Source organism: Canis lupus, chromosome 19 (genome assembly GCF_011100685.1).
Source record: "Canis lupus familiaris isolate Mischka breed German Shepherd chromosome 19, alternate assembly UU_Cfam_GSD_1.0, whole genome shotgun sequence".
In the NCBI taxonomy this organism is placed as follows: Eukaryota; Metazoa; Chordata; class Mammalia; order Carnivora; family Canidae; genus Canis; species Canis lupus.
The window spans coordinates 1,839,316-1,866,895 of record NC_049240.1 but is presented as its reverse complement, the minus strand read 5'-3'; the positions used below and the strand labels follow the sequence as shown (position 1 = coordinate 1,866,895).

At 40.2% G+C, this 27,580-nt stretch overlaps 1 protein-coding gene across 11 annotated transcripts in view; it reads right to left on the bottom strand.

The window, feature by feature from the left end:
• The window catches only part of INPP4B (inositol polyphosphate-4-phosphatase type II B), a 366,072-nt gene that overhangs the window by 43,507 nt on the left and 294,985 nt on the right, over window positions 1-27,580 (bottom strand). For all 11 annotated transcript variants that reach the window (XM_038564555.1, XM_038564564.1, XM_038564554.1 and 8 more), the window contains 3 exons: window positions 25,278-25,375; window positions 5,221-5,333; window positions 1,209-1,363 (listed from right to left, as the gene is read on the bottom strand). In XM_038564555.1, coding sequence (XP_038420483.1) covers window positions 1,209-1,363; window positions 5,221-5,333; window positions 25,278-25,375 — 366 coding nt within the window. The remainder of the gene's footprint in view (window positions 1-1,208; window positions 1,364-5,220; window positions 5,334-25,277; window positions 25,376-27,580) is intronic.

Genomic DNA, 27,580 nt, shown 5'->3' with positions numbered 1-27,580 from the left:
AGTGTAGTCCTCTGGTGCATCTGGCCTATAAGATGGTTATGTTCCTACTCTCCCTACCTGGTGGCTTTGTTCTATCCATGGTGACGTATGCAGTCTTTTTAGGCACATCAGAAGATTTCAGATTCAGATTCGGAATTCTTCCCATTAGTGCCGGGAGATTATTTCTAAAAGAAGTTTTTTATATCAACCAAATGCGTTTTATATGGCCGAGATGGTCATGTCAGGCCTCTAAGACATCCTCATACATTTATCAAAACATCACGATAGAACTCTACTGAACAATGAAAATGCCAAGAGACATGAAATGCGGTAACAGAGAGGGCTCAGAAATCTCTCATTTGGTGGGGAACACATGCAGGCACAGGACAAGCGCAGGCAAGCATCCGCGTCCCCAACGAAAGAATGCAGCGGTTAAGAAAAGAAAAAAAAAAGTGGAAGCTAATGCTATGCCGGAGAAGAAGCAACCCTCTCTAGAGCATCGCAGGACACTTCCTTCTGGGAACAGAGAGGCTGTCCCACACTAGCTGGTGTGCTTCTGAGTCAGTCTTTTCAGCAGAGACACAATTTCTTTTAACTTTTTAATTAACGTGTGTCCTTGCTGATAGACATTGTGAATGAGACACTTTTTCCTTCCCATTATGGCTTTTACACTTTAGATTTAATTACCGTGGAAATGAATCAAGAAACATGACTTCAGGCATAGCATTCGGAATGTCAGCAGAGTAACGACACTAATTCTCTAAAGTATCAGTGTCATCCCATCTTTATGATGAGGGATGTGAAAATAATTTTAGGAGGTGACCGACCCAGAGACCCTATAAGACATTAGGAAGATCATCTGTGAACTGTAGTTAGGAAAGATTTTGTTTGGATAACAACTTAGTTTTATTTTGTGCATATTCATAATTACTAATATGCAAAGAAATTGTTCTTCAAGTATTATATATGGAAGGACCAGAGCCCTTCACAACTTGGATCTAAATGAGTTAATAAGCTATTATCAAAATCCAGCCACCTTTTCTTTTTATTGCCTAGTAGAGGGAATACTTAACATTATTTTATCTTTCATGCCACAAGCTATGAGCCATGGAAATGCAGTGAAGTCACTAAATATTTAGTCTGCCAGTAAAATATGTATTTGGAAAAAAAAATGAAACAAAGCTTTAAAATGACCTTATAAGAAAGAAAGTTGAAGACATATGGGCTACCTTCTCATACAATCCAGGGCTCGGATAAAGAAATCCTTGTGCAACTGGTGCTCATCTCTCAAGATTGAGCACTGCTCAAGAGTCACTGACATCGACGTCCTGTCTTTGGCACTTTTGCAACAGGTGAAACGAATACCGTTTAGTTTGCGACAAATCTGCAACACAGGCATATAAACAGTTTATTGCTCATTTGTAGATGACTCTAAAATGTCGGACTCGTCTAAACACTTCTTATCTAAACACACCAGATTTATGTTAATTTATGATAGTCAATTAGTTCAATCTGCCCTAGCGAATGAAAAACATTATCTTTTCATTTCAAAAGCTAGTGGAACAGATTGAATTTATGTAGTTCTTTGTATATGATGTGTGAGGTGCGGGGCTGCTGAAGCCGGAGGAAGTGGTAAGTGTCCGGCAGAGGCAGCCGTGCTCCCTGAGAGGAGGCCTGGCTGTAGTGGATGACGGAGACAGTCACGGCTCAGGAGCGATGCCTTAATCGTGAAAGGAAGATATCCAAGTGCCTGGATCAGACACTTGATCTGAATCCTACATAGCTAACATCTTACTTTACCTTTAAGAAACATTTGCTAGTTTTGGCTTTAGGTTATGAGATTTCAAACATCCACATGTTGCCACTGCAGCAGGTAACTGAACTGCTAGCCCCTCATCGATGCAACTAGTAAGAGTGAGGACACCAAATGGTCACTGTTAATCGCACCTCTACTGTACTGGGTACAACGCTAAGAAAGTTCATAATGATTGGCTCTTTCATTTATTTTTAAAAGATTTTGTTCATTGGTTGGTTGGTTGGTTGGTTGATTTATTTATTTATTTATTTATTTATTTATTTATTTATTTATTTATAGAGGAGCAGAGGGAGAGGGAGTGAGAGAACCCTAAGCAGATTATTTATTTATTTATTTATAGAGGAGCAGAGGGAGAGGGAGCGAGAGAACCTCAAGCAGATTGATTATTTATTTATTTATTTTTCATTCATTCATTCATTTAGGAGCATCGGGAGAGGGAGCAAGAGAACCTCAAGCAGATTCTGAGCTGACCGTGGGGCCTGATGCAGGGGCTTGATCCCACAACCCTGAGATCATGACTTGAGCCGTTAGCTTCTGTCCTTTTCTGTTTCTTTTGTTATCCCAACGTAATTTAAGAGAAAAATCTCTGAGCCACAATTATCTCTTGTCTCACTGCCCTCTGGTTAGCAGGTGAATCATTCCGTTCTCTTCTCTTCCCTGTGCCATGGCAGGGCTCTCATATGAGATGCCAACACTATACATTACTGTCAACAATGTTAATCAATATGTGCTTAAAATAAATCTAATGTGATATAATACAGTCTTGCTTCATTACCTGCCATCAAGGAGGCCTTAACAGTTATCTGCTGTGAGGAAAAGATATACTAACATGCTTTATCAAGGGTTTTTACCATGTTTTAATTGTGATTCTGATATCAGACTAGGATTTACAAGTCCTTATTAGACCTTTGGTACATTGTCACTATTTCCAATATAACTGATTCAAGAAATATGAAAGCACAAGCATAAAATCTTTTTTTCATCTGGAAAACCCTAATCTTTTCAAATAAAGTGTATTTCAGAATTTTTAATATAAAATAACAAAGACTTGGCTATATTCATAATAATGAAATATAGACCTCAATGGCCATGTATGTGATAATGATTTTTAAAAAGAATGAATATTCTTTAAAACGTGTTATTTCTATTATATGCCACTATCCTCCTGAGGATAGTGTTCTAAATTTAGCATCAAGAGGAGGTAAGGGCAATTCAATCAGAGGGGACAGGCTGAGTCTTGGTTTCCTTATTTCTATAGCTCTTTGAACCATATGAACTTAATTTAATTCACTTCATTGGCATGTGGTCTCCTTAAATTCTTACTTTTTATTTCTTAAAGTTCAATCAAGACAAAACCAAGTAGTTTTATATTTTTTTCAATGAGAATGTAAAATAGAACACAGCAATATTTAACTAATAGATTTTTAAAAGATAGGCGAGAAGGGGCATCTGGGAGGCTCAGTTGGTTAGGCGTCTGCCTTTGGCTCAGGTCATGACCTCCAGGGCTTGGGGTGGAGCCTCACGTCAGGCTCCCAGCTCAGCAGGGAGTCCGCTTCTCCCTCTCCCCCGTCTCTCCCCATTGTGCTCCCTCTGTCTCTCTCTCTCTCTCTCTCGGATGAATACATTTTAAAAATAAATTAAATAAATAAATAAATGAGAATGAAATAGAGAGAACAGCTTTTTGGAAAATGTCAAAGGGAATTTCTATATGTCTTCAAATGCAAAATATTATCCAAGTCCTTGAATTACAAAGAGGACATTGAAACTGAGGTGTCGCCCTACAGAAATGCTGTAATAATAAAGCCAGTGTTCCTACGGAATGCTCAGCTTGCACATTATGGGTGTCATGCACTTATCAAGGCAGATAATCACCCATTCAACAGTTAGGTTGTGAGAAAGCCATATTTGGTCAGTGTTTAAGTTTTAAAAAGAATATACACGAATGAATAAGACTCATGGGAAAAGCTTTTTTTTTTTTTTTTTTTTTTTTTTTTTTTTTACATATTCAATCGGTAAAACTACATATACGAAGAGAAAATGCACATTGGTGTTCGCACACGTACATCCTTCACTTAGCAATTCGCATCACTTCATGATACGTATACAGTGATATATGTATTTGTTCCGAAGCTGTCAGAAAGCCTTGGGAAATGATCAAATTACCTTCCTATTATCCTATCATTAGTAAAATAGCAAAAATAGCTCACGACCTTCCGTGTGCAATTTTTGTGAGAATTAACAACCATAGCCGTCTTTGAAGATAGAAAGAGCAGACACACCGGGGGTGGGGGGTGGGGGGAAGACTATTAAAAACAACCTTCCTGCGCTGCAGTGTGGTGCTAAATGGGGCCGGTGTAAATGAGCTGCCTGCAAGCCATGTCTCATATGGCTACCTTTGATGTTCCTCCCTGGGGCTCCAAGAGGGCATGAAGGGAAGCTAAAGCAGCTCTCCCCTGCCTTGCTCTCGGTAAATTATTTTATATAGACTCATGGTAAATCATCCATTCCTTTTTCCCAGAAGAGGGTAAGTCATATTGGATTCTGATTGACCACTGGCAGTAGGGATGAGGCTTTGTTTTATATGCTATTGATACAGAAGGAATGGAGTTATGTTAGAAGATCAGTCGCTGAACCCCAAATTACACAAGCAACGCCTACAAATATGGCATTCATCACAAAGATCTCCAACGTGTGCCTTTTCTGATGAAAAGATCCTCTTATTAGGAAAGGATCTTCGGGTCTGACTGCTTAACAAAATTCACAACTTCGTGTGAGCTATGCCTGAGTGGTTGCCAGACAAGAGTTTAAAAAACACAGGCATTATTCTCTCCCTCCCTGTGCTAGAACCGGGGGTGGGAAATGAGGCACAACTTCTCCCCTGAGGGTACCACTACATGAAGAAGAACCGTAGAAAATACAGCTCATCACCCCAAGAGCAATCCATCGGTAATAAATTCTACGCTAATATCTAAATTAACAAACGCATTACAAGCTCCTTAATTGAACAGTATGTCCAGGAGCCTGACGGAGGCCGTGCGTGAGATCCGCTAGCTGCACTCTGCTGCAACCGTCTGTCTCTAGGGCAGCACTTCAGCATCCTGATAACGGGCGACTGACATCACAACAGGTGATGGAAAGGAGACCACAGACGCTTCATTTGAGCCTCCAATTGTCAAACAACACCCAGCATCCACCAGAAAAGCCAAGAGTAAAATTCTTTCTTCTTGAGAGCCTCCTCTTCCACCTTGTGTTCTAATGTACTGACAGAGCTACCACCAGCACTGAGAATGCCTAATCCCCTAGATAATGGAGGATGGCATCCGATAACCCAAAGTGTAGAGGTTGGACCCTACAGCTCGGGTACCCAGGGATGGTCGCTGGACATCATGGTGACAGGGACAAAGATCTGGCTGGAGAGTGCTTACCGTTGCAGCCAGCCACATGATTTCTACATTCTTTCTTTTTTTGGCTTGGATATTTTGATGGAGATTTTCTAGTAGTCCTTTTAAATCATTTTGTTCTTGAAAATGTGAAATGTCTGAGAAAAAAAAAAAGGAAGAAAGAGAGATAGTGTTAATATTAAGCTTCCCATGGAGATTTGTTCAATGTACGTGCAAGTAGAATTTCCATAACAACAAATAACATTTGGAGCAGAGAACATCTGAGGATAATCATATTTATTACTCTGAGGATAATCATAGTTATTAATCTCTCCGGCTGTATTCTTTTACTTAGAAATATGCCTCAGTTTCCTCCATGACCTACTCTGTGCTATTGTGGCAATGTCAATTTTCATATACTGTTATTTTCCTAACAAGGGAAGCATCTTTGATGATGCTGGCTGCTGCCGGACTTCAACCAAAGCACGACACAATATGAGACAGGAGATAGAATTTTATATCTTAATATCTTATAACCACTTTTTGCTACTAAGCAGCTAGTCTGAACCAAGAGGATATGTTAACCCAAACACCTCAGGGGTGGAAGAAATCTGAAGGTTCAGATAAAACACACAAAGTCAGTTTCTAAGCAAGATTCCCTGACCTCAGCACTACCGACTTTTTGGACTGGGTAACATTTCGTCGTGGGGAATGGACCTCTATTCTGCATTGTAAGGTGTTGACCTAAGCATTGCTGACCGCCACCATTTAGAAACCAGTAGTACCCTTCCTGTGACCACCAAAAATGTCTCCAGACATTGCCAAATGTTCCTTGAGGGCAAAATCTATCCTCCTCAACCACTGCTGTTGAGGAGCACAGGCATGGCATGGAGAGAGGGAAACCATGAGGGGTGAGAGTTAATTATATGAGATAACTAGACAGGAAGCAGGAAATGACTGATTGTTCAGATCCCTACATCCTAATAGCTAAAGCATAGGTAATAGATGGCATGCATTTTATATTAAACCTAAGGCAACGAACATTATGTCACAGACATCCTTGACACTTGGTGAGATGGGGTCAAGACCAGAATTATAAAGATGGAAACAAAAAGGCTTTCTAAGAAAGTTTTTGGATTAATGCTATAAAGTATGAAAACGTGCTCTACTGTTGAAGCCACATCGTGAGGACGAAGAATTCCTAAGAGTTTTCATCGAGGCTGAAAACAGGAGAAAATCCATAAGAATAATGTGGACTGTACGTAGGCTCTCCGGTCACAGCAAAGGAAAATTGATATATTCCTGAGTCGGATTTCTCTCTCACACATACACCTGCATATACACACACATTCACACACATACACAAACACGACACAAATAAACTGTGATCATAATGTGACTTCATAGTTCCCCAAACTGTACCAGGTGTTTCACTGTATTAAAATAATACATCTGTGTAGTTCTTGACTTTAGCTCCAGAGAGTGGGGAAGTATCCTGATGAACTATTCTGGGAATCTCTATCTAACGACAAGTGAAAGTGGTTGGTAAAATAAAAATATTCATTGACAACAATTATATGCCATCTTGAATGTCATGACTACAGAATAGGGGAAGGTCAAGTACAAGCGAGATGCATACCTACATTAGGGTGATGATAGTAAAAATATTCATATGAATAACGTGCATGATTTCACTGCATTAGTTACTAAATGGAAAAAAACCTATCAGAAGTCAAACCTTTACTATGTAACTATAGGTGATTCTCTTATAGACAAGGTTTGACTGAAAACATCACATTGCTAATAGGAGACTCTGAAATACAGAAATTTTAATAGGACAAAGCCCAGAGACAAAGGGAAGGAGGCATCGTAGAATGCCTTGAAGGCAGTACCAAACCAGCTCAGGACCCTATGGCTGACCAAAGAAAGTTAAGGACAATGATGCCACTTTTTTCACTGATATAGCGTGAGAGAAGTCAGGTCTACCATCACTGCCCTTAAAGAATTGACGTTATAAGCAGTCACTTAAAATTATGTATGGGTATATCATTAAGAGGAAAGGTGTCCTTGGCATTGTTGGAAGGAAAAATTGGTCAGATCAGTGAATTGATTCACTCATACAACATTGTATGCATATGTGTGCGTGCTTACATCTCTCCATACAACCATGTAGGCAGAGCAAGGCATCAGTCATTGTTAGGCTATAGGATTTAGAGTGATTTTTCAACTGCCCTTTCATGTCATTTGGACATTTAAAATGAACTTTTGCGGTTTTTAAAAAAATAACGTTATTTTAAAAGAAAGGGAGAAGAGCACAGTATATGCGTAAGAAAAGGAGAGAACCAAAATTCTTAGGATACAGAGATCTGACCTCAAAGTCTATGGTTCAGTAGGGTGAGATAGGTTTTTAAACCACTACTAACTGTAGTGAAGTCTACTGTGGGCTACGGCAGTAAGTCGGTAAAAATAATAACAGAGACCCAAGGGAAGGGATGCACAGTTCCACGAAGAATAGTTGGATGTGGACGGATTTCTAGCAAAGATAATGCTTTGTGGCTACAGAAAGCATGTGAGGCCCAAGGAAAAACGTAAGCAGAAGTGTGGCGACATGAAGCAGCACTGTCGAAGCAGCGAGCTCAGAGTTCACTATGTCCTCGCAGGGCCTGGTCCCAGAGGCAAGAATTACAAAGGGCCTTTTTTGCTATGCTGGGAAATCTGGACTTCATCCTAAAAAATGAGAGCAACTAGGGAATTTTAAATAGGGACATAACCATATCTGAGAGGTCCCTGCGGTACTTTCTGAAGTCACCTGGTATTAATGCTTTTGGATGTTTTTGAAAGGAATACGGAATGAGGATTTTACCCACAGCATCACGCACACACACATACACACCCTTCTGTAACAAGCATTTGATGAAATATTTACTCTTAGTGCATACACTGTTCTCTGAATATATTCTGTTCTATTCCATGTGATGATGATGATGGTGATTGTCCCAAGCCTCAAAATTGATGTAACAACATAGAGTCAACCTAAAAAATTTGCAAATTACTGACTCAGTGCAACCCCACGTCCAAGATGCTTCAGTGACTTTCCTAAGGTTCATAGTCAGAGGAAGTAAAAAATTCCAGGCTCCAAATTCCTACACCAGCAATTTTCCCTAAATCTGTGCTAGGGTCTTCACAATTAGCCGGTGGTACTAGAAGGCAGTTCCAATATTAACACAATGAACCACTTCTTCAGAATTCTGAGAATCCAGGATAAAGTACAATGACTTTTCAAAAATAATTTAGTTTCATTGTTGATATGAAGATTTTTTCCATCAGTCATTTAAAATAGACCATAAGGATCCAAAATGGAAGCCAAATGAGGATCATCTTTTGTCTATTTCTACCCCATAAAGATAGTGCTTTAGGATAGCTAGACATGATGTCCCATCGAAATTTCACTCCTTCTTCCCAGGGCATGCTTTTTAAAAAGAAGTTATCTTGATGTTCTTAAAAATTTTTAGGCCACTATTTCTATTTCTGTAATGATAAAACTTGCTTTATTCAGAGCACATCTCTACCAATTCAACACTTTAGTTGTTGCCAGTTTTTTTTTTTTTTTTTTTTTCAACCTGACAAAAATCCTACAGGTCACAGAAATTTAGGTCTGATTCTGGAAAGAAGTATCGTTAGTAATAACCAGTTTGTAGATTAGTAAGTGAGATTCCAAGATATAATGATAGATTCTGATAAACCAACGGGAAATCCTGGGATACAGGAATATGAATCGGTTTTTAGACTTAAAATGAGTTTCTTCACATGTAAATACAGCCAATAAGTCTTGCCTTTGCTACTCACTCCTGCATTACTCCAGCACAGAATTTAGACAGGGTGATTGAATCTCCATGCCTATCTCAATAAGAGTATTTTTTGTTTCAGATGGGGTTCAAGAAAGTAATCGGGTGAAAGGTACAAGAATGTTCACTGCATTATTATTTATAATATTAAACAACAGCAAAAAAACCCATCTAAGTGTTCATAAAGAGAATAAATTATATATTCATGAAACATAATATTATATATATAATGGGTAAAATCAATAAACATGCTGTACTATATATGTATATATCAGTATGAATATAGAGTAAAAATTATGTTGAGGGGCCCCCGGGTGCCTCTGCCTTCAGCCCAGGGCATGACCCTGGGGTCACGGGATCGAGTCTCACGTCGGACTCCCTGCAGGGAGCCTGCTTCTCCCTCTGCCTGTGTCTCTGCCTTTCTCCCTGCGTCTCTCATGAATAAATAAAATCTTTAATTAAAAAAAAAAAAAACTATGTTGAGCAAAACAATAAAAATTGTAGGACTCATACAAAATAATAATATGAAGTTAAACATGCAAAACTACATATTTTTATGGATAATATATATGGGGTAAAAATGTGTATGAGAATGTAAAACACCAAATTCAGGATATTAGTTTTCTCAGGGAAGGAAAGGTGAGGGATTGGAACTGGAAGGGGTGCAAAAGGGGCTTTCATTCTACCTGTATTTTTTCTTAAAACATTTCTGAGGCTGAGTGATGGATTCCTTAGTGTTTGTTATCTCATGATCTGTTCCTTTTTTGTTTGTTTGAAACTTTCATATTTTTTTTTAAAGCAAGCACGGCGGAGCCAAGATTCCCGGAAAGTGATTTCCAATGCCAGCTCTGTCCCTGCTTTGACATGTGGCCGTAGGTGAGTTGCTTAACCCTCTGTCCCTATTTTCTCAACTGCAAAATGAGGACAATAACCCTGCCATGCTTCATCAACTTGAAGTGGAAAACAATTAATAAAAGTCTTGGCAGAAGTGCCTACATTGTTAAATTGTGTCAACTCTGAAAAATGGAGGAAGACGTTAGCTCTTAGGAAAGCATTCACAGTCTCAGATAGGAAGCCTACTTTCCCAGACAAAAGTCAGAATTTATCTAAAGTAAGGTGCATACAGGTACCCACAAAGATCAGAATCACAAACCTTCACAAACTCTGTGACTGTTTTCTTATCACTCCCCAAGGGCACAAAATAGCCGAATTCAGAGTCACTATTTATAGCAATTTTTCTCCTTGTTTCTTTAACATGACATTGAATTGAATCAAAGGCGGAGTGCAGACAAGTGAACAGGAATGGGCCTGTAAACTCTTAGCTGATTGATGTGTGATGCTAACGAGGCCAAGGCAATAGCTTCCTCATCTCATGGTCAAATGTTGTATATTGCCAGAGAGTATTTCAAGATGAAATGGAAATTAAAGCTGAATTCCCAGTGCCTATTCCACCCATTTCCTACTTCATAGCAGCCACAAAATTTACATGGATCAATCATACCCCCATTCTGAACTCAACTGCTGTAATCCCAGCTGCCGTGAAATCAGGACTACTTTAGGGATGGGCATCTAAAACTAAGCCAGTAGAACTGGACTGTGACTTCAGCAATTATTCCAGGGGTATATGTAAGTGACCTGTCCTGCCCCAGCTGAGTGAAACTCAGGACTCAAATGTGGAAGAGGAAGAAAAGTCCTTTTTATCTCTTTGGTTGAACATGGGGATAATTGTTCACACCTGCCATCCTTTGGTATTAGACGACCGATGCAGGATAAAGTCAACACTAAGAGCAGCTGAGGGATGAAGTAGGGCAGGAAAGTGTCTTTTCAATACTGTTAAGCCATTGGAGCGACTTTCCCTTGAAGGGCTGCCTGTCTTACCATTGGAATTTTCAGTTTTGTTCATAAGTTTTCTTTATCGTTCAAGCCAGTTTGAGTGAAGGTTTTCATCACTTGAGATAAAAAATATGCTAAGGTAAAAACACATGCTTGTATCGGTGTTTTTAACACTGGCCAGCCATACTGCAGATGTGTATTGTTGCTTTAGAGGTGAGAAAAAGACAAATAAGTCAGAATGTGTCTGTAAAGCAGCACATCAATCACTTCTACAGCAATGGTTTGAAGACATGGCTCCGCATTCTTTGACACTCCTTCTGTTGAGAGGTGGAGCCTGTGTACTTTCCTGCAGAACGTGGGTGGGCTTGTGACGGTCTTGATTGTAACAGAGTAAGGCAGGAGTGATGCTCACTTTGGAAGTCGGGTCATAAATGACTATGTGACTCTTTGCCTGATTCTCTTTGAACTTTGCTGTGCGTATTCCCTCTTCTGAGGTGTTCTCTGTAAAAACCCAGGCACCATGTTTGGAGAAGCTCAACCCCACGGAAGCTCCTGTTTAGGCCCTCCACTCCATGGTTTCAGCCAAGTCCAGCCTTGAGTCCGCATGGCCCAGGTGCTAGGATGTGAGTCCAGAAGCCTGCAGAGGACTCCAGCTCCTGGTCACTTAAGTGACCCCCTCTCCCGCCACCAATCTTTTTTCCAGTGGACGTCCCTGATATCATGAAGTGGACATAAAGTATCCCTACACGCGGTCTAAATACCCAACCCACAGAATCTGTGAGCACAAATAAGATGATTCTGATTTCATATGAGTAAACTTGGGATAATTTACCTAATAAATAAATAATCAGAATTACAAAGGAAGAAAAAAAGAAGTTGGAAGGGCCTGTATCTCTACATATGAAAAATGAACATAGAAAGGACAATACTTTCACAGTCCACCTTGGTTAGTACTATATTCTGTGATATCAAGTCTTCTCTATAATTAATTCTGAAATAATTAGAGTTAAATGTACTAGCAAGCAAACAAAAGCAATTAGGTGAAAGCCACTGAGATGTCTTAAAATTGGAAATTACGTTCTTTCAGATGCTGTAAAATCTTGAAAAATATAGAAAAAAGCCCCAGTGAAACTGGCTTTATCTAAATTGTATTTCCAACTTAACAATTTATGAAAAAGGCAATATAGGAAATCAAATATCAAACTCCCTACCTGAACAGAGCTGAATAATATTTTTGACCTATGCACTTTCATTGTTTCCTTTTAAATGAATTTCAAGTTTGCATCATCCACAGCAAATGAAAAGACAAACTTTAAAAGTAATTGTTAAAATATATTAAAAGCAGTGGGTTAAAATTTCTTTAGGAATTTCCTTATTAATATTTGACATTGAAGTCCATGGGACTTTGTGTGAAGGGAGGAGAGCAGAATTATAACATATTGTTTTCCCATTTTCCTTTTTTTTTTTTTTTTTTGAGGACAGTCATGATTGATTGCTGACTCTCCAAACAGTTTCAAGTCATTTCAAAGGGTTGGAGGATGGTTTGTAGGTAGATAACTCTCAACAACCTACATTCCTCAGATACCTGAGACAGTTTTATGCACAGATAGAAAATTTGAGTATGAAAAGGACTTGACACAGATTCCTCAACTCAGTATTTTTTTTTTCTTTTTTAGAGAGAGAAAGAGAGCAGAGTGAGCAGGGGAGGGGTGGTGAGAGAATCTCAAGCAGACTCCAAACTCAGTGTGAAGCCTGATGTTGGGCTCGATCTCATGACCCTGAGATCATGACCTGAGCTGAAATCAAGATCAAAAGGTTAACTGACTGAGCCACCCCAGTGCCCCCGCAGCTCAGTCTCCCTGTGAGCCAAGTTGCAGTGCTTGGGATACTCATGCGTGTGTTCAAATAAGCGGCCTAGGTCCTTAGCACAGAAGGCAGCTGAATGGCCACCTTTTCTTTTACCCAGGGTAACTTCTAAGTTCCTTTATTTTACCCTGACAAGAGTAGCAAGATTAGTCCTGTTGAGAGCACACATTACACACTAAAGGTCTGAAAACCAAAGCAAGAACAGATTTCTCAAAGCTTAGGCCAGAAAGGGAAGCAGCTGTTGAGGTAATTCCAGTGCCCCCTCCCTGACCATGTATGAGCCAGGCTGCCAGTGAAATATGCCAAACCAAATGGCAGCACAGAGACACAGATGCATAACAAGGCCATCTCCAAAAAAGAACAGTTCAGCACTCCATGCTCCTTCACTTCTCTGGTAACATGGAAGGAACTGACTCTCATATTGCCAGAATGATAGCCTCAACAACGCAGGGAGACAGTTGGGAAGACAGGGCTTTCTCCCAATAGCCAAGGCCTCCACATTACTTCCTTGGGCTCCTGGAGGCAAGTAGGAATGAGATCGCGAATATTTCATACTGAACAGAATAAAAAAGAGAACTCTTGAGGTATTAAGAGAGGTACGAATGAGGTAAAATAGAGGGAGAAGATGATGGAAATAAAGCTGCTCTAGGAGGCTCCAAAATGAAAAGAAAATAGGTCACAAGAATCCAGGGTCTACATTTTATTTCATTCATATAAGCTCCTTTTTTGACTTGAAGTGAGCTCTAGTTTTATAATCTGAGATTCTCATATATTTATTGTTAGCAAGAAAATATATTACTCTACTCATGTTGTCAGACTTCTCTTTTCTGACCCACCAGATAAGGATAGTTTTATCCTTGAGTCTTGAGTTCCTCCCCCTTACTTGACTTCAAAGATGAGTTCTGCTTTATCTGGAGCCTTGTTTTGCAGAATTGGAAGCATGATGAAATAAAGGTGCTTCCAGAATGAAGGAGAAGACCTTGCCCTTGCTGGTTGAGGAAAGTAGAATAGTAAGTAGTGGATGTCTGAGAGCGTAGCATGCTCAATAGAGTGAATTAGAGTTGGAAAAAAGGATTTAAAAAGGAAAATCATAGGTTGCTAGTTGATATTTAATTAAAAATCAGAACAAGTTTTTAGTTACCTTTAATTGTTGGGCTCTTTGCTGGATATAACTCTTCTAGAAGTCCTAGAAGATTTGAATTAATTAAGGTATATTTATTTCCAAAAGGGAAGGTGAGACCTCAGATTTTTAATATCTACCTTACTCCTCACTTTGGAGTCAATGAACTTATTCTAATGGTGATGATATCAGGATCTTAGTGCTATCAGAATGCTATCAGAGTATTTCACAAAGGAATATATGCTTTCTAAAAAGATTATCAGAGAAGCAGTGATTACATCAGAAGCAGCAGTAATTATCAGAGAATACTGACTCTCCAGTTTCAAGTCATTTCAAAGGGTTGGGGGATGGTTTGTAGGTAGAGAACTCTCAACAAACTACATTCCTCAGATACCTGAGACAGTTTTATGCACAGATAGAAAATTTGAGTATGAAAAGGGACTTGACACAGATTCCTCAACTCAATTTTTTTTTTTTTTGAGAGAGAGAGAAAGAGAGCAGAGTGAGCAGGGGAGGGGTAGTGAGAGAATCTCAAGCAGACTCCAAACTCAGTGTGAAGCATGACAGATATTGTTTTCCCATTTTCCATGGGAAGCATGATAAAACAATTCATTAAAGGTAATATAGATAGCTATTTGAAGGAATGCAGACAAGACAGAGAAGAAGAATCTATCAAATGCACAAAAGAGGCCGGTTGGTTCAAATCATAGGCAGAGCTTTACAATCAATTTTAACTGGATCAATAAGTTGACGTGTGTATACACAGGAGGAACATAAGTCCCTTGAGAAACTCAAAGTGCATATTGTCATGATACTGTCCATCACTCTGACATTCATAAGTGCAATGTGACATCTCAGGACAGAACTGACGCTGGAAAAATGAACTTCCTTTCTCCGGTGAGATAATGGGAGACTGTACTTTGAAGTACTGGCATATACATATTAATTATTCTCATTTAGTCGATAATGAAATGGAGACATTCAAAACATCAAGTGATTTGCCTAAGTGAGCTTTCAATTGGATTCATATCTTCTGATTTCATGCCATCTTGTGCAGACTTACAGGCTGGTTTCCTGGGAGCCTGGCCAATATTGGATGACTGGTAGAAACTGTAATGCAGGACCGAGTCTACTTAGTCAACAGACAGGAGAGCCCCCGTGAGAAAGAAAGAGTGTAGAAAAAAATGTAAAGATGAATTAATCTAAAAGACTGATTTTGGACTTGTCCTGTACAAATTAGAGCAGAATAAGGCTCACCAAAAACCCAGACGTATCTAATTTGTGAGGACCCTGAAGTAACACGGAAGAGCGGAGAGCGATGCTGGGGCAGGTGGCCCTGTGTGTGGGTTTGTGTACGTACGTCTATCTCTGTTATTGGTGGTATTTGTGTTTGTTGCTTCAGTCCAGTGGACAAGTCATTGGACGCTAGGAGTCTATGTCTGTGGTTTTGCCTGTACAAAGAAAATTAAAACTGACCACTGTTTTGTATCCCTTTCCCTTTCAAAAAGTCACAGAAATGACTTTCAGGAAAAAAGAGACATATCAGGGAAAACAACTTCCTTAATCTTTATTAATCAGACAGCATTAAAAACTTGAAGAGGTAAGTGCATCAGAGTTTCTTTTGCAATGAGCTGAAAATAAATCTGTAATTACAAGCATGTTGAAATTATAAACAGAAAGTAAAAGTGCTGCTGGAAATATTTAAACGTTTTTAAATCTGCAATTTTATTTATTTATTTGTAAAGATGTTATTTATTTATTCAAGAGCGAGAAAGCCAGAGACGGAGCATGAGCAGAGGGAGAGAGGGAGATGCAGATTCGCTGCCAAGCAGGGACCCCAACTTGGGGTCCGATCTCAGGACCGTGGGATCGTGACCTGAGCCGAAGGCAGATGCTCAGAACTGACTGAGCCACCCTAGCACCCCTAAATCTGCAATTTTAAATTGCAGCCCTTAGATCTACAGCAGTGAGAGAGTAGCACCATAAAGGTGAAAAGAATACTTAACTGAGTGTCAGGATTAACTGACGGTCAGGAAATACACAGTTTAGTCCCTATTCTCCTCCTAGTGAGGTGTGTCAACTTAACAAAATTTATCTTGGATCCCTAGCCTCTCATAGCAAATAAGGTTGCACTAGGCCAGTATTTCTCAAAATATCCTGAGAAGCACTTGGCATTTGGCAAGATGCTCATGAGTATTATATATTTTTGCTACATATGCCATATATATATATATACATACATATGTGGCAATAAAATGCTATTTCAACAAATTAAGTAGCTTTAGACACCATAGAACAGAACTGGAAAATTATGACTTGAAGCCTAAACCCAGTCAGTTCAGTGTTTTTTGTAAGTATAATTTTATTAGAATTTAGCCATGTTCATTAATTCACACGTTGTCTATGGCTCATTTTGCACCCCAATGGCAGTGTCTAGTGAGTAGTTTTAACAGCAATCATCTGGCCCTTAAAGCCTGAATCATTTACCCTTTGGTCTTTTACATAACACATTTGCTGAGTATGGTACAGGCCTTTCCATAACTTTCAAAGAGATAATGTGAGTTCCCAAACCATTTGACTACGGAATCCTTTTATCGCCCAACAATTACTAGCAGAAGTAGTGCTCCTTGGCAGAGTCTAGATTAGATTATTGACAAGATCCCGATTCTTCTCTGATTCTTTAAAACATTCAGCTAAATGACCTCATCTATCTCATTCATTCATTCATTCATTCAAGAAGCATTTATGGAGTATAAACTCTGGGCCAGATAATGTTTTTGGTAGTTGGGATACAGTCAAAATATAAACAAGAAGACTTGTCCTCGTGGAGCTTGTGTTCCAAGGAGAGAGAGCCCAACGAGGTAATGATAAACTGTAGGTAGATGACAGCAGATGTTATAGAGAAGGGGACCAGCATGGGAGACTGCAATTTTAAAGAGGGCAGTCAAGAAAGGCCTAAGAGAGTGACATTTGGGGAAAGACTAAAAGGAGATGAGTGAAGGATCTGCATATGGGGAAAGCATTTAAGGCAGAGGAAATAGCCAAGGGAAAGTCCTAAGAAACAGCAAGAGGTCGATGTGGGGCAGAGTGGAGCAAGGGAGGGGGACAGAGGTAGGAGAAGACAACAAAGAGCAGATTTGTTGCCATAACAGGGAGCCTTCAAGACCACTGTAAGAATTTGGGTTTTTTAGTCTACCAAAAAAAGAGGAGCCATTGGAAGAATTTAATAACTTACATGATTTTATTTTCATTTTTATTTTTTTATTTTTTTATTTTTTTTAAATTTTTTTTATTTATTTATGATAGTCACAGAGAGAGAGAGAGAGGCAGAGACACAGGCAGAGGGAGAAGCAGGCTCCATGCACTGGGAGCCTGATGTGGGATTCGATCTCGGGTCTCCAGGATCACGCCCTGGGCCAAAGGCAGGCGCCAAACCGCTGCGCCACCCAGGGATCCCTTTTTTTTTTTTTTTTTAATTTTTTTAATTTATTTATGATAGTCACAGAGAGAGAGAGAGAGGCAGAGACACAGGCAGAGGGAGATATTTTCATTTTTAAAAGAGGAGTTTGGCTGCAGTGACAAAAACTCAGGGAGGTTGGGAGAGGAAACAATGAGACCAGAAGGACATTATTGCCATAATCTGAAAGTGAGAATAATAAGGACTTGTCTAGAGAAGTAGAAATATAGGTGGTGGGAACTGGTGGCACATTCTTGGGAAATAGAGCCAATGAAATTTTCTGATGGACTGAAAGTGGGGTATGAGAAAAAACAGAAGAGTCAAGGGTGACTTCAAAGTTGTTTTTTTTTTTTTTTTTTTTGCTAAAGCAACAACAAAAAAACTAGAATTGATTAAAAACTGACATGGAGATGATTATAGGAAAAGTAGGTTTTTAAGGGCATATCAGGGACAAAGTTTGGGGTGATGAGCAAGATAAATGAGGCCCAGGAAGAGAGATGGGCTGCTGATGTAGGTACAGAGGTCGATAATTAATAGGTGGTATTTAAAGCAATGAGCCTGTTCAACAGGAGCAAAGTAAGCCTCCAGAGACTAAATCCTGGGACCCTCCAACGTTTGGGGGTCAGAAACTTAACAAGGAATCAGTGATGGAGGTGGAAAACTAGCGGCCAGACAGTAGGAGCAATCACAGAAAGGTGCCGCGGTCTGGAAGCAAGTGATGAAAGACAGAAAAAAATAACGATGGCAAACCTATTACTACATTAAGTAGGATGAGGACAGAGAACTGAGCCTTGGCTTTAACAATACAGAAACCCCGAAAGACCAGTTTCAGTACAGTTATGTAGACCAAAGGCTGGCTGGAGCAGGTTTAGACAAAAAAAAAAAAAAAAAAAAGTACAGAAAATTTGGAGACAGCTAGTAATCTTTAAATTCCACTTTTATCTGCTCTTTCTGGAACATTTCCAACCTGAAGGCAGTCCTACATTATAGGGTAATGTCTCCTATACTGCCAATACCTTTTACTCATCTTTAATGTCTATGCGATGCCAAGCATATGGATAACACGTGAAAATTGCCTCAGCCATCTGAATGTTTCCAAATACATATATGTTTGAAATAAAATAAGTAAAATATTTGGGTGAGTAACTGGATTTTTCAATTGTATATCTGGACAGGAACACAGTATCAAAGTTGGACATCTGCAAAACGGAAATTAGTAGTAGTAAGTTAATTACACAGTAATTTATAGTTTTGTTGGAAGAACGTTCATGTGTTAATTTGAGCCTTACATCTTCCTGTATCTTCACGTTTGTTGAAAATGCCAAAAATCTATGGTATTCAGATTATTCCTTCTGCTTGAGAAACTTAGACACATTAGGTTGGCTTGGCATAAGTCAAGGTAATCGCATGTTGGCCAGAGTCATGATTATCGCTCAGTTGCCTTCTACACCACGTTTCACTTAGGTCAATGAATGTCCAGTGAATGGCAAATAAATAGAAGATACAACAGTTCAATATTCTGGGAATTTCACTTTCTTTTACACTCAAGTCTAGGGTAGAAATGAAGCATGACACATAAATTTACACTTTGATAGCTCACTTATGGCCTTCTGCAAGTCTGACCTGGTGGTTCCCAACTCCTACGGTAGCGAAGACTCCCCCAGTGGCTTTACTGAAACACGAACCGCCAACCCCACAGTCAGATGCGGGTGGTCTGGGGTTGTTTGTTCACGGATGAAAGTAAGAGGAGGTGCTGAGTGGCGGGGCCCTGGCTCCCCCCAGATCTATCTGTGTCTGTGTCCCTCTGGCCCTTGTTGCCTAGGCTGCTTGCTGTGTGTAGACTCACGGTTCGGGTCACACAATAAGACTAAGGGGGGAGGTCAAAGGAAGGAGGGAGGCCGCAGGCTCCGGGTGCGGGGGCAGCCCTGTGCAGGGTCCCGGCTTACCCCGCACAGCCTCCCACCCTGAGGAACCCAGAGCAGCTGATGTCCTCAGTCCCCACAGCTGATGTCCTCAGTCCCCACAGCGGCCCCTGCTCTTGCCAACTGGTGGGGGTGGGGAGCTGTGCATCCCTGGTGGATTTCTCCCCCTTTTGTCCCCATGTCTGTCACCCACGTTCTGCAGCAAATGCCCTAAGTGTGCTTTCCTGGCCGGGCCAGGATCGATGAGGCTGTGTTTTATGGAGTCCAGCCTAGGCGAGCTGAACGTGTCTGGTTCAGACCCCCTTCCCCACCTTCTTGCACTTCCTGACTCATCACCCAAGTTTACAGACAGTAAGAAGGAAGCAAGGAGGAGAGGTATTTGAGGGGAGGGGGCGAGCTGGTGGGGGAAGGGTCCTGCAGATTTCATGTCACCCGCAGCTGAACCTGTTGACAGTAGGACAGTAGTCTCTGGCACCACTGTGTGTAGATGCTGAGAGGCCATCCTCATGTAGAGTGTGTGGTGTGTGTGTGATTATATAATATAAATGTATCTATTCTATATGACGTATATTAATATATTTATTAATGCAAATCAATCAGAAGAGATCTAGGATTGTTACGTGTGGGGGAACGTTAATGATTTAGAGATTTATTTTTTTTAAGATTATTTATTTGGGAGAGAGCATGAGAGAGGGGGCACGCAGGGGAAGGGGCAGGGGGAGAGAGAAAATCCTGAGGCAGACGCCCCACCGAGTGTGGAGCCTGATATGGGGCCCGACCTCAGGACCCTGAGGCCATGATCTGAGCTGAAACCGAGGGTCAATCGCTCAACTGAGTCACCCAGGAGCCCCAGAGATTTACTTTAAAGCCTGGGAAATATTCAGCTTGTATCAGAAAGTCTCTTTGCTAACTGAAAAGACTCAGACTGTCGGAAGGCATTTAGTGGGGCGCGAGCCTGAGTGTGACGGTGAGTGGCCGTGTGTGTGCATGTGCACAGCCGCAGGCCTGCGCGTCTGTTAGTGTCCTCCGAGGTGTGTGCCCTGCCTCATCTCCCCCTTTCTGAGTTCAGGTGGCTTCTGGGGGCCGCTGGGTTTGGCGAGGAGGCGCAGGGCGGGTGGAGGCCAGGGATGGGGTGCCGGGCCCTGGACCCGAGCACCGGGCGAGCGATGCAGGGCGGCTGGTGGCCTGCTTCCCAGTAAGAGCCCCATGTGTCCACCTGTCAGCTCAGCCCCCGGAGAGGGTGACGGCGAGTGGCACCCTGGCTGCTCGCTCTTGCTCTTCTGTTCCCACTTCCTAGAGGAACTAAATCCAATAATCTCGCTCGGGGGCCGTTCCCGTACACTCGTTCTAGGAGAAAACGATCACGCTTTCCCAGAGCCTTCCCGCCTCTATTTGACAGCTCCTGTTGAATTTTCAATGGCTATATGGCCATAGTTTTTTTTTTTTTAATATATATATATTTTAATTTTTATTTATTTATGATAGTCACAGAGAGAGAGAGACAGAGAGGCAGAGACACAGGCAGAGGGAGAAGCAGGCTCCATGCACCGGGAGCCCGACGTGGGATTCGATCCCGGGTCTCCAGGATCGCGCCCTGGGCCAAAGGCAGGCGCCAAACCGCTGTGCCACCCAGGGATCCCTGGCCATAGTTTTAGAAAGATGGAGTTCTGTATACCCTACGTCGGCAAATCGAACCTCAGTAAAAAGATTCTTCATCGAAAAAAGATGAAGAATTTGATGAAGAAGAAAAGATGAAGGGTGAATTGATCCATTTTCTGACTTAACAAAGTCTCATTTTAGGTGTGCAACATTGCCTTCATAAGTTCAGCTTTTCTTTTTCACCTACTGCTGGGAAATACTCTTATATGAAGGTTTTCTTGTCCTAATGGGGTACTGTTACTTTTTATAGATTTCATATTATTTTGAGTTTTAATATTATAATCTTCTTTCTAATTTTACCCTTCGCTGAGCCAGTTTTGTTCCATTGATTTATTTTTTTAAATGAGGGGTAAGATAAACGAAAACACTTAAAAAATGGAAAATGTTAACTGAAAATATAAGCTCAAAGGACACAACAATATTTTGGTTCAAATAAATTGCACCCCGTTAAATAAATCTTGGCCTGACAAAACTAGACATCAGAGTGCTTGACATTCATGCACGGCTTTTACAAATTATAGTTAAAGAATTATTTTTAATGGTTATGTTAAAAAGAATTTGACTGGATATCAGGGAAAACCATGACCAATCTGACTTTTAAAGTGAGTCCAATGTGTGTGAGCAGACTCCCGTTTCAGGGCATTTTCCTCTGTAGCTCTCAGGGGACCAGGAAGACCTGACAGTGGTAGACCAGCAGCCTAAACGACACCTGGCCTCTTTCCAAACCTTATTTACTCAGAACAGTGATCTTAAGGAATTATCCGTGACCTTTTATTGGATTTGTTGGGCTGTTATAGGGACGGCAGCCAGGCATGGCCGATTTCTTTTCCTAAAAGCCAGAATGCTCCTTCTCTCCTCCTAATGTTGTGTCTCTGTTATCACTAGGGAGGCATAGTCCCCTCCACTCCCTCGGGGCCCCGGGTGGGCTGCTGGCTAGAGACTTCTGGGCAGAGTCCCGAGCAGATGTGCAGCCCCTTGCCACTGTCCTGCAATTTCTGCATCTTTAAAATTTTAAATTTAAATTTTTCATCTGTCTTGGAAAATGAGACTAAAGAGAAGCAAAGGAGGAAAACCCTCTTCTTTGATTCTACTGCTTTCAATCTATCTTTTCATTCTTTGTGTCACTCTAAACCTTCCTGGGAGGGTGGCTTTCGCTCGTCTACTTGTACGACACAGATGCTCTTCTTAAATGGTTTCCATTCCATGCTTCTGTGTAAATGACTCCATGGAATGTCATCTGTGCTCCTAATCACCAAATCCAACAGCTTCTCTTGAATCTTTCCTTGTAATTCATCTGTGCATGTGTTGTTGTTTACCTTGTTCTGGATGGAATGCTTCTCACTTAACTACAGAGATGCTTGATGACCCTCAATCTCTGACAATCCCTCCATTTTTTGTGGGTTCTTTATTCCTTCTTTCCTTGTACTTATGGACAGTCTCCCATCATGTATGTTTCCTCACATTGAAATGGATTTATTCATTCAATCCCAGTATCACGAAAGGGGACATCTCTTAAGGGCAAAAAATATATTCTTTTGGAGGAGCGCCTGGGTAGCTCAGTTGGTTAAGTGTGTGCCCTCGGCTCAGCTCATGACCCCAGAGTCCTGGAATCGAGTCTGGCGTCAGGCTCTTTGCTCAGTGAAGAGTTTTCTTCTCCCTCTCCCCGCTTGAACTTTCTCTCTCATTCTCTCTGTCTCTCAAATAAATAAATAAATTAAATTAAATAAATAGATAAATAGATAAATGAATGAATGAATGAATAAATAAATAAATAAATAAATAAATAAATAAATAAATAAATAAAATTCTTTCAGAAAGAAAGGGAAATTATTGACCGGAAAAACATGTAGAATTCAACTATGTAATTAATAAATCATGGGGGAAAAAACCAGGGTTACTAAATTAATGGGCAGCACATCCAGAAAGGATTAATAAGTGAAAGTCATGTGTTTAGAGGATTAACTTATCCTTTTGCCATTGACACAAATTATCCCTTAATTTCATTGTGAAAGAAAAATAATGGCTTATATGAATTATGGGTATGATCCAGGATGGTAATTATTTCTTCCTTACAAAGAGTTTAACTTCTGTTCACATTATTAATAAAATTTTATAGTTCCTTCCTTGAACAGAGTGCAACTCAAATGATGCTTGAGTTACACTTCTGCATGAGGAGTTAACCCTACATGTGTCAGTATTATTACACAGATCAGGTTTGGACTTCTGTTATGGAAAACAACCAAAGTAAAATCACGGAATTCTGTGCCATATCCATGACAGCATTGTCTCAAAAATATGTTGACATAGAAGGAAACAAAATATCAGGAAAAACTCAGGGTGTTGAGACAATTGTCTAACCAACAAAATATAATTGGTTTGATGCAAAAGTCCACCCTGTTTTCAAGGATGAAATATATTTACAAGTTGTAAACACACTTAATTATAGTTAATTAGCAGAATATTCTATGAGGCCTCATGTTTTTCAAATTTTTTTGAACTTATGTTCCTGTGAATGAGTTTAAATGACTTGAAAGCAGGCATTTTTAAAAAAATTTCGTATCTCAGACAATAAGTTACTCGTGACTTATACATATTTCAACAAAGACTCATCCACATTTCTTTTTAAGGTGACATGATAGTTTTATATATACAGTATCGAAGTCCTTCACAGACTTTGCTAAGAAACTAATTTTAAATATAATATATATTTTGAGTAACTATGGCATATCATTGGTTCACAAACATTACTATGGAATAGAAATCACCTGGAAGGTTTATTAAACAGATTGTATGACAAACTCAATAAACCTGCAGAGAGGCCTGAGAATTTGCATTGCTAACAGGTTCCCATGTGATGCTGATCCTGCTTGTCCCATGACCATGCTTTAAAAGGACAGAAATCGAGTCATTTATAAAAATTCTGAGAATTAAAAAAAAAAAAAATTCTGAGAATTCCTTCCAAATTTCAGGTGACTCATAAAAAAAAATTACCCACCTACATCCAAGTTAAAATAAACCTTTTTTCATTAGTTACTTACACAAAATAGTTTTGTTTATATTATTAACTTTTCAAGTAATTAAATTTAGAATTCACAAGTACACTGGCTGCCAAAAAGTCTCCCGTACTTAATTTGATTTTGGCATAAAAAATAATATTTTATGTGAAATAAAATAATTTAAAAACCACAGGTGGAAAAAACCCTGCAGGTGAAATTTTCAAACTATCCACACTTGAACTTACATGTGCCATTATAATATTTTGATGTAAGATTCACTGGGATTCTGAAAAGTCCTAAATGGTGTGTCATGGAAGGCTTTTCAAGTTAAATATAAGAATACAGATGATTGAACACCAATAAAAAATAAATTAAAAAAAATAAATAAATAAATAAAATCTTAAAAAAAAAAAAAGAATACAGATGAGTGAACAAATTGCCAGTGATTAGATGACACGTAGAGTTTTATTACAGTTTTTGGTTAAAATTATTAAAATATTCCCTACTTTATTAAAACTTAGTTTCTCATCATGTAAATATCTCAATACTTCAACATATTTCTACTACTGATTGATGAGCTCCAAGTACATTTTTGATTCTGCGGTTATGAACTGCTTAAATGTTATGTGCTTAATTTTGAGGGAAAAAGAACTGAACAATGACACAAACACAAACTATTCCAAAGTGTTAAATACATTTGTGTAGGCCTGGATGCCTTAATAGTTTCACATAAATATTGTAATGACTATATTGAATGAATTAGTTCCTTGGTCCATATTGCATTTTATTACCTGTAGAACTTGTATTTTATCTGATTTCCTCCTTGTATTTGTGCAATCTATCAGGTGTAGATTATACACTAGGAAGTTAAATATACATTTTTAAAGATTTATCTATTTATTTATGAGAGACACAGAGAGAGGCAGAGACACAGGCAGAGGGAGAAGCAGGCTCCTTGCAGGGAGCTTGATGAGGGACTCGATCCCGGGGCCCCCGGGGTCACGCCCTTGGCCAAAGGCAGATGCTCAACTGCTGAGCCACCCAAGGGGCCCTAGGAAGTTAAACATTTCTCAAAGTCTTCTTTATGGTTAAGAATTGTATAAAATTTTTATTGAACTCAACTGAGATTTCTAATTATGAGCGCCTTATTTTAGATTTTTGGTATTTTCCAGTGGCACTGAAATTAACGTCCTAGCATGAGCAGCAGGACACGAAGAGTGCAATCAAGGCAGGTGTCAGCCATGCCAACTTGGCAATCAGACTTCTTGGTTTCAGATAATCTCAAAGTTTCTCTCCCATCCTCACCCCATGCGTCTTTCTCCCATTGACCTCTATGTCTGACCTGTCCTGAAAATCTATAATCAAGAAATTATTACTGTTGCTTTCTGAAAATGGCATACTTACAATCAGGAGGCATCTTTTCCATAAATACTGCGTAATATTCTTTTAGAAGTTCAAAATTTTCCTGATTGATACTTTCCTGCAAAGAGACATCTCCAAACCTAAAAATAGAACCAAGAAAACAGTCATGGGTTATAAAGAAGCTTCTGAAAGTAATAGTTTTTACCTCTCCTTTTTAAGTAGATGGCAATAGTTTCCTAAGGGAGTCTTTTTTTCTTTTTTCTTTTTTTTTAAGCTACACCACACAATGGTTATTTAAATTCACTCCAGTTTCTTCTGGTCCTGATTCCATCAATCCCTTTCCATATGCCAAGCTATTTTAACAATTATCACATGTGGACTGGGATGAAAAAGCACATCTATAACACCGGCTCCTGTGCTTGGGCGTAACTGGTATGCAGTTAACGTTAGCCTGCCTACCTCTGCAGGGTGGTATTTCTGCAGTGTAAAAAACCCTGCCTCTTCTTTTTCATGCCTCCAGTCTTCCTCGTCACTCATGACAGCTGGAGGGAGGGTCCAGGACACTAAAACTAGACACTTGGCTGCATGCAGACTGTACACACTGCCAACTGCTGTAGGCACACATAGACCCTACAGCCTCCAGAGGGTGGAGGGAGAAGGAGAGAGACAGACAGGCAGGGGAGGGCAGAGGGCGACGGAGACAGAGACTCTCAAGCAGGTGCCAGGCCTGGCACTGAGCCCAAGGTGGGGTTTGATCTCACGACCCCAAGGTCATGACCTGAGCTGAAATCAAGAGCGGGATGCTTAAGCAATTGAGCCACCCAGATGCCCCCAACATTTATTTTCTGTCCACAGCGTGAAGGCGGACAGCCTTTGTAGTAGTGCTCTTGCGCCTCTTCAACAACAAACTCTGTGTATATCACTGACCTTGTGTGTTCTTTAAGCATTTCCCAGATTTAAGCTTATGGCCAAGTTGTCTCTGTCGAAAAGGATGGTATGTAAATGGCTTCCAACAGGTATCTCCATCCAAATCTGTATTTCCAGATATCAGTGTAGGTTATCCAGCCCCACTTCAAAGGCAACATAAGCCCAAACTGAATCCACCTCCTCCTTTTGTTTAGGATTAAACACGTCTCCAATATTCGCCATTAACTCAGGTTACAGTCTAGGCACCCTTCTGGATTTCCTCTCTTTTCTCCACCCCATCCTCTACTCATTGATCTTCTCACATGCCTGGCAATTTTTTTCTTCTTTATCTGTAACACCGTCATTATTAGGCGCTTGATTATATCCACTCTTGACTGGATATAAAGCCTCCGAAATATCCAAGCACTATGCCTTCGGTTTCGTCCCCTCTGGTCTATCCTTTACCAGGATAGAATGGTCATGGTCAGACCATTCATTCATTCAACAAATATTTATTTGACATCAACTGTGTGCCAGGAGCTGCACGTGCAGCTGGAGAAGTGAATCTGATGCCTGTTCTTCCTATCAGCTCACTCACACGTCACGGCTGCTTCTCTCCCTGTAAAGACACAGCCTAATCTCCTTAGTTTGGCGTCTACCTTCTCCACAAAGGTTTCCAAAACCCCTTGTGGGAATTTACTTACACTCTTCCCCCTCACCAGCGGCATACAGATGCCTTTGGAACTTTCCACACGCTATCCTCCCTCTACCTAGAACGTCTTCTCTTCCTTGTCTGCTTGATCAATTCAGCCTTCAGGCTTTGTGAGAGGTTCGCATACTCCGTGACACCTCTCTGAGGAATTCCTCTCCCATCCATGAATCACCTTCTTTCCTCCATTATTCCTGCCCCTTCCACATCTTTGCTTATTGTATGAGTTGAACTGCAACGTATTACATGCCGATATGGCTTCCTTATGGGATGGTAAGTTCTTTTAAGACGGGGATCACGTCCACCCATCTTGTTACACTGCATGCTCTCTATGTGTCACAGCTTGGCAGTGACAGGTGCAAGGCCAATGTTCAATATCTATATTGAGTTAAACTTGGAGAATAGGAATACAGACCCAGGACAATCTACTGGAGAGTTTCTCTATGAACTCTGAAATATAATCTTAACTTTTTCAGACATGATAATCAAATGGTATTTTTAAAATATCACCTTGCTGGGGTAATATCATTGTTTTGGACTAAATGTTCGTGTCCTCCCCCACAAAAAATCACATTTTGAAGCCCTAACTCTCAGTAGTTGTGTTTGGAGATGGAGCCTCTAAGGAAGTAATTGAAGTTAAGTGAGGTCATGAGGGTGGGGGCCCTCATCTAATAGGATTAGTGTGTCCTTGTAAGAAGAGACACCAGGGAGCTCACCTCTCTCTTTGTAC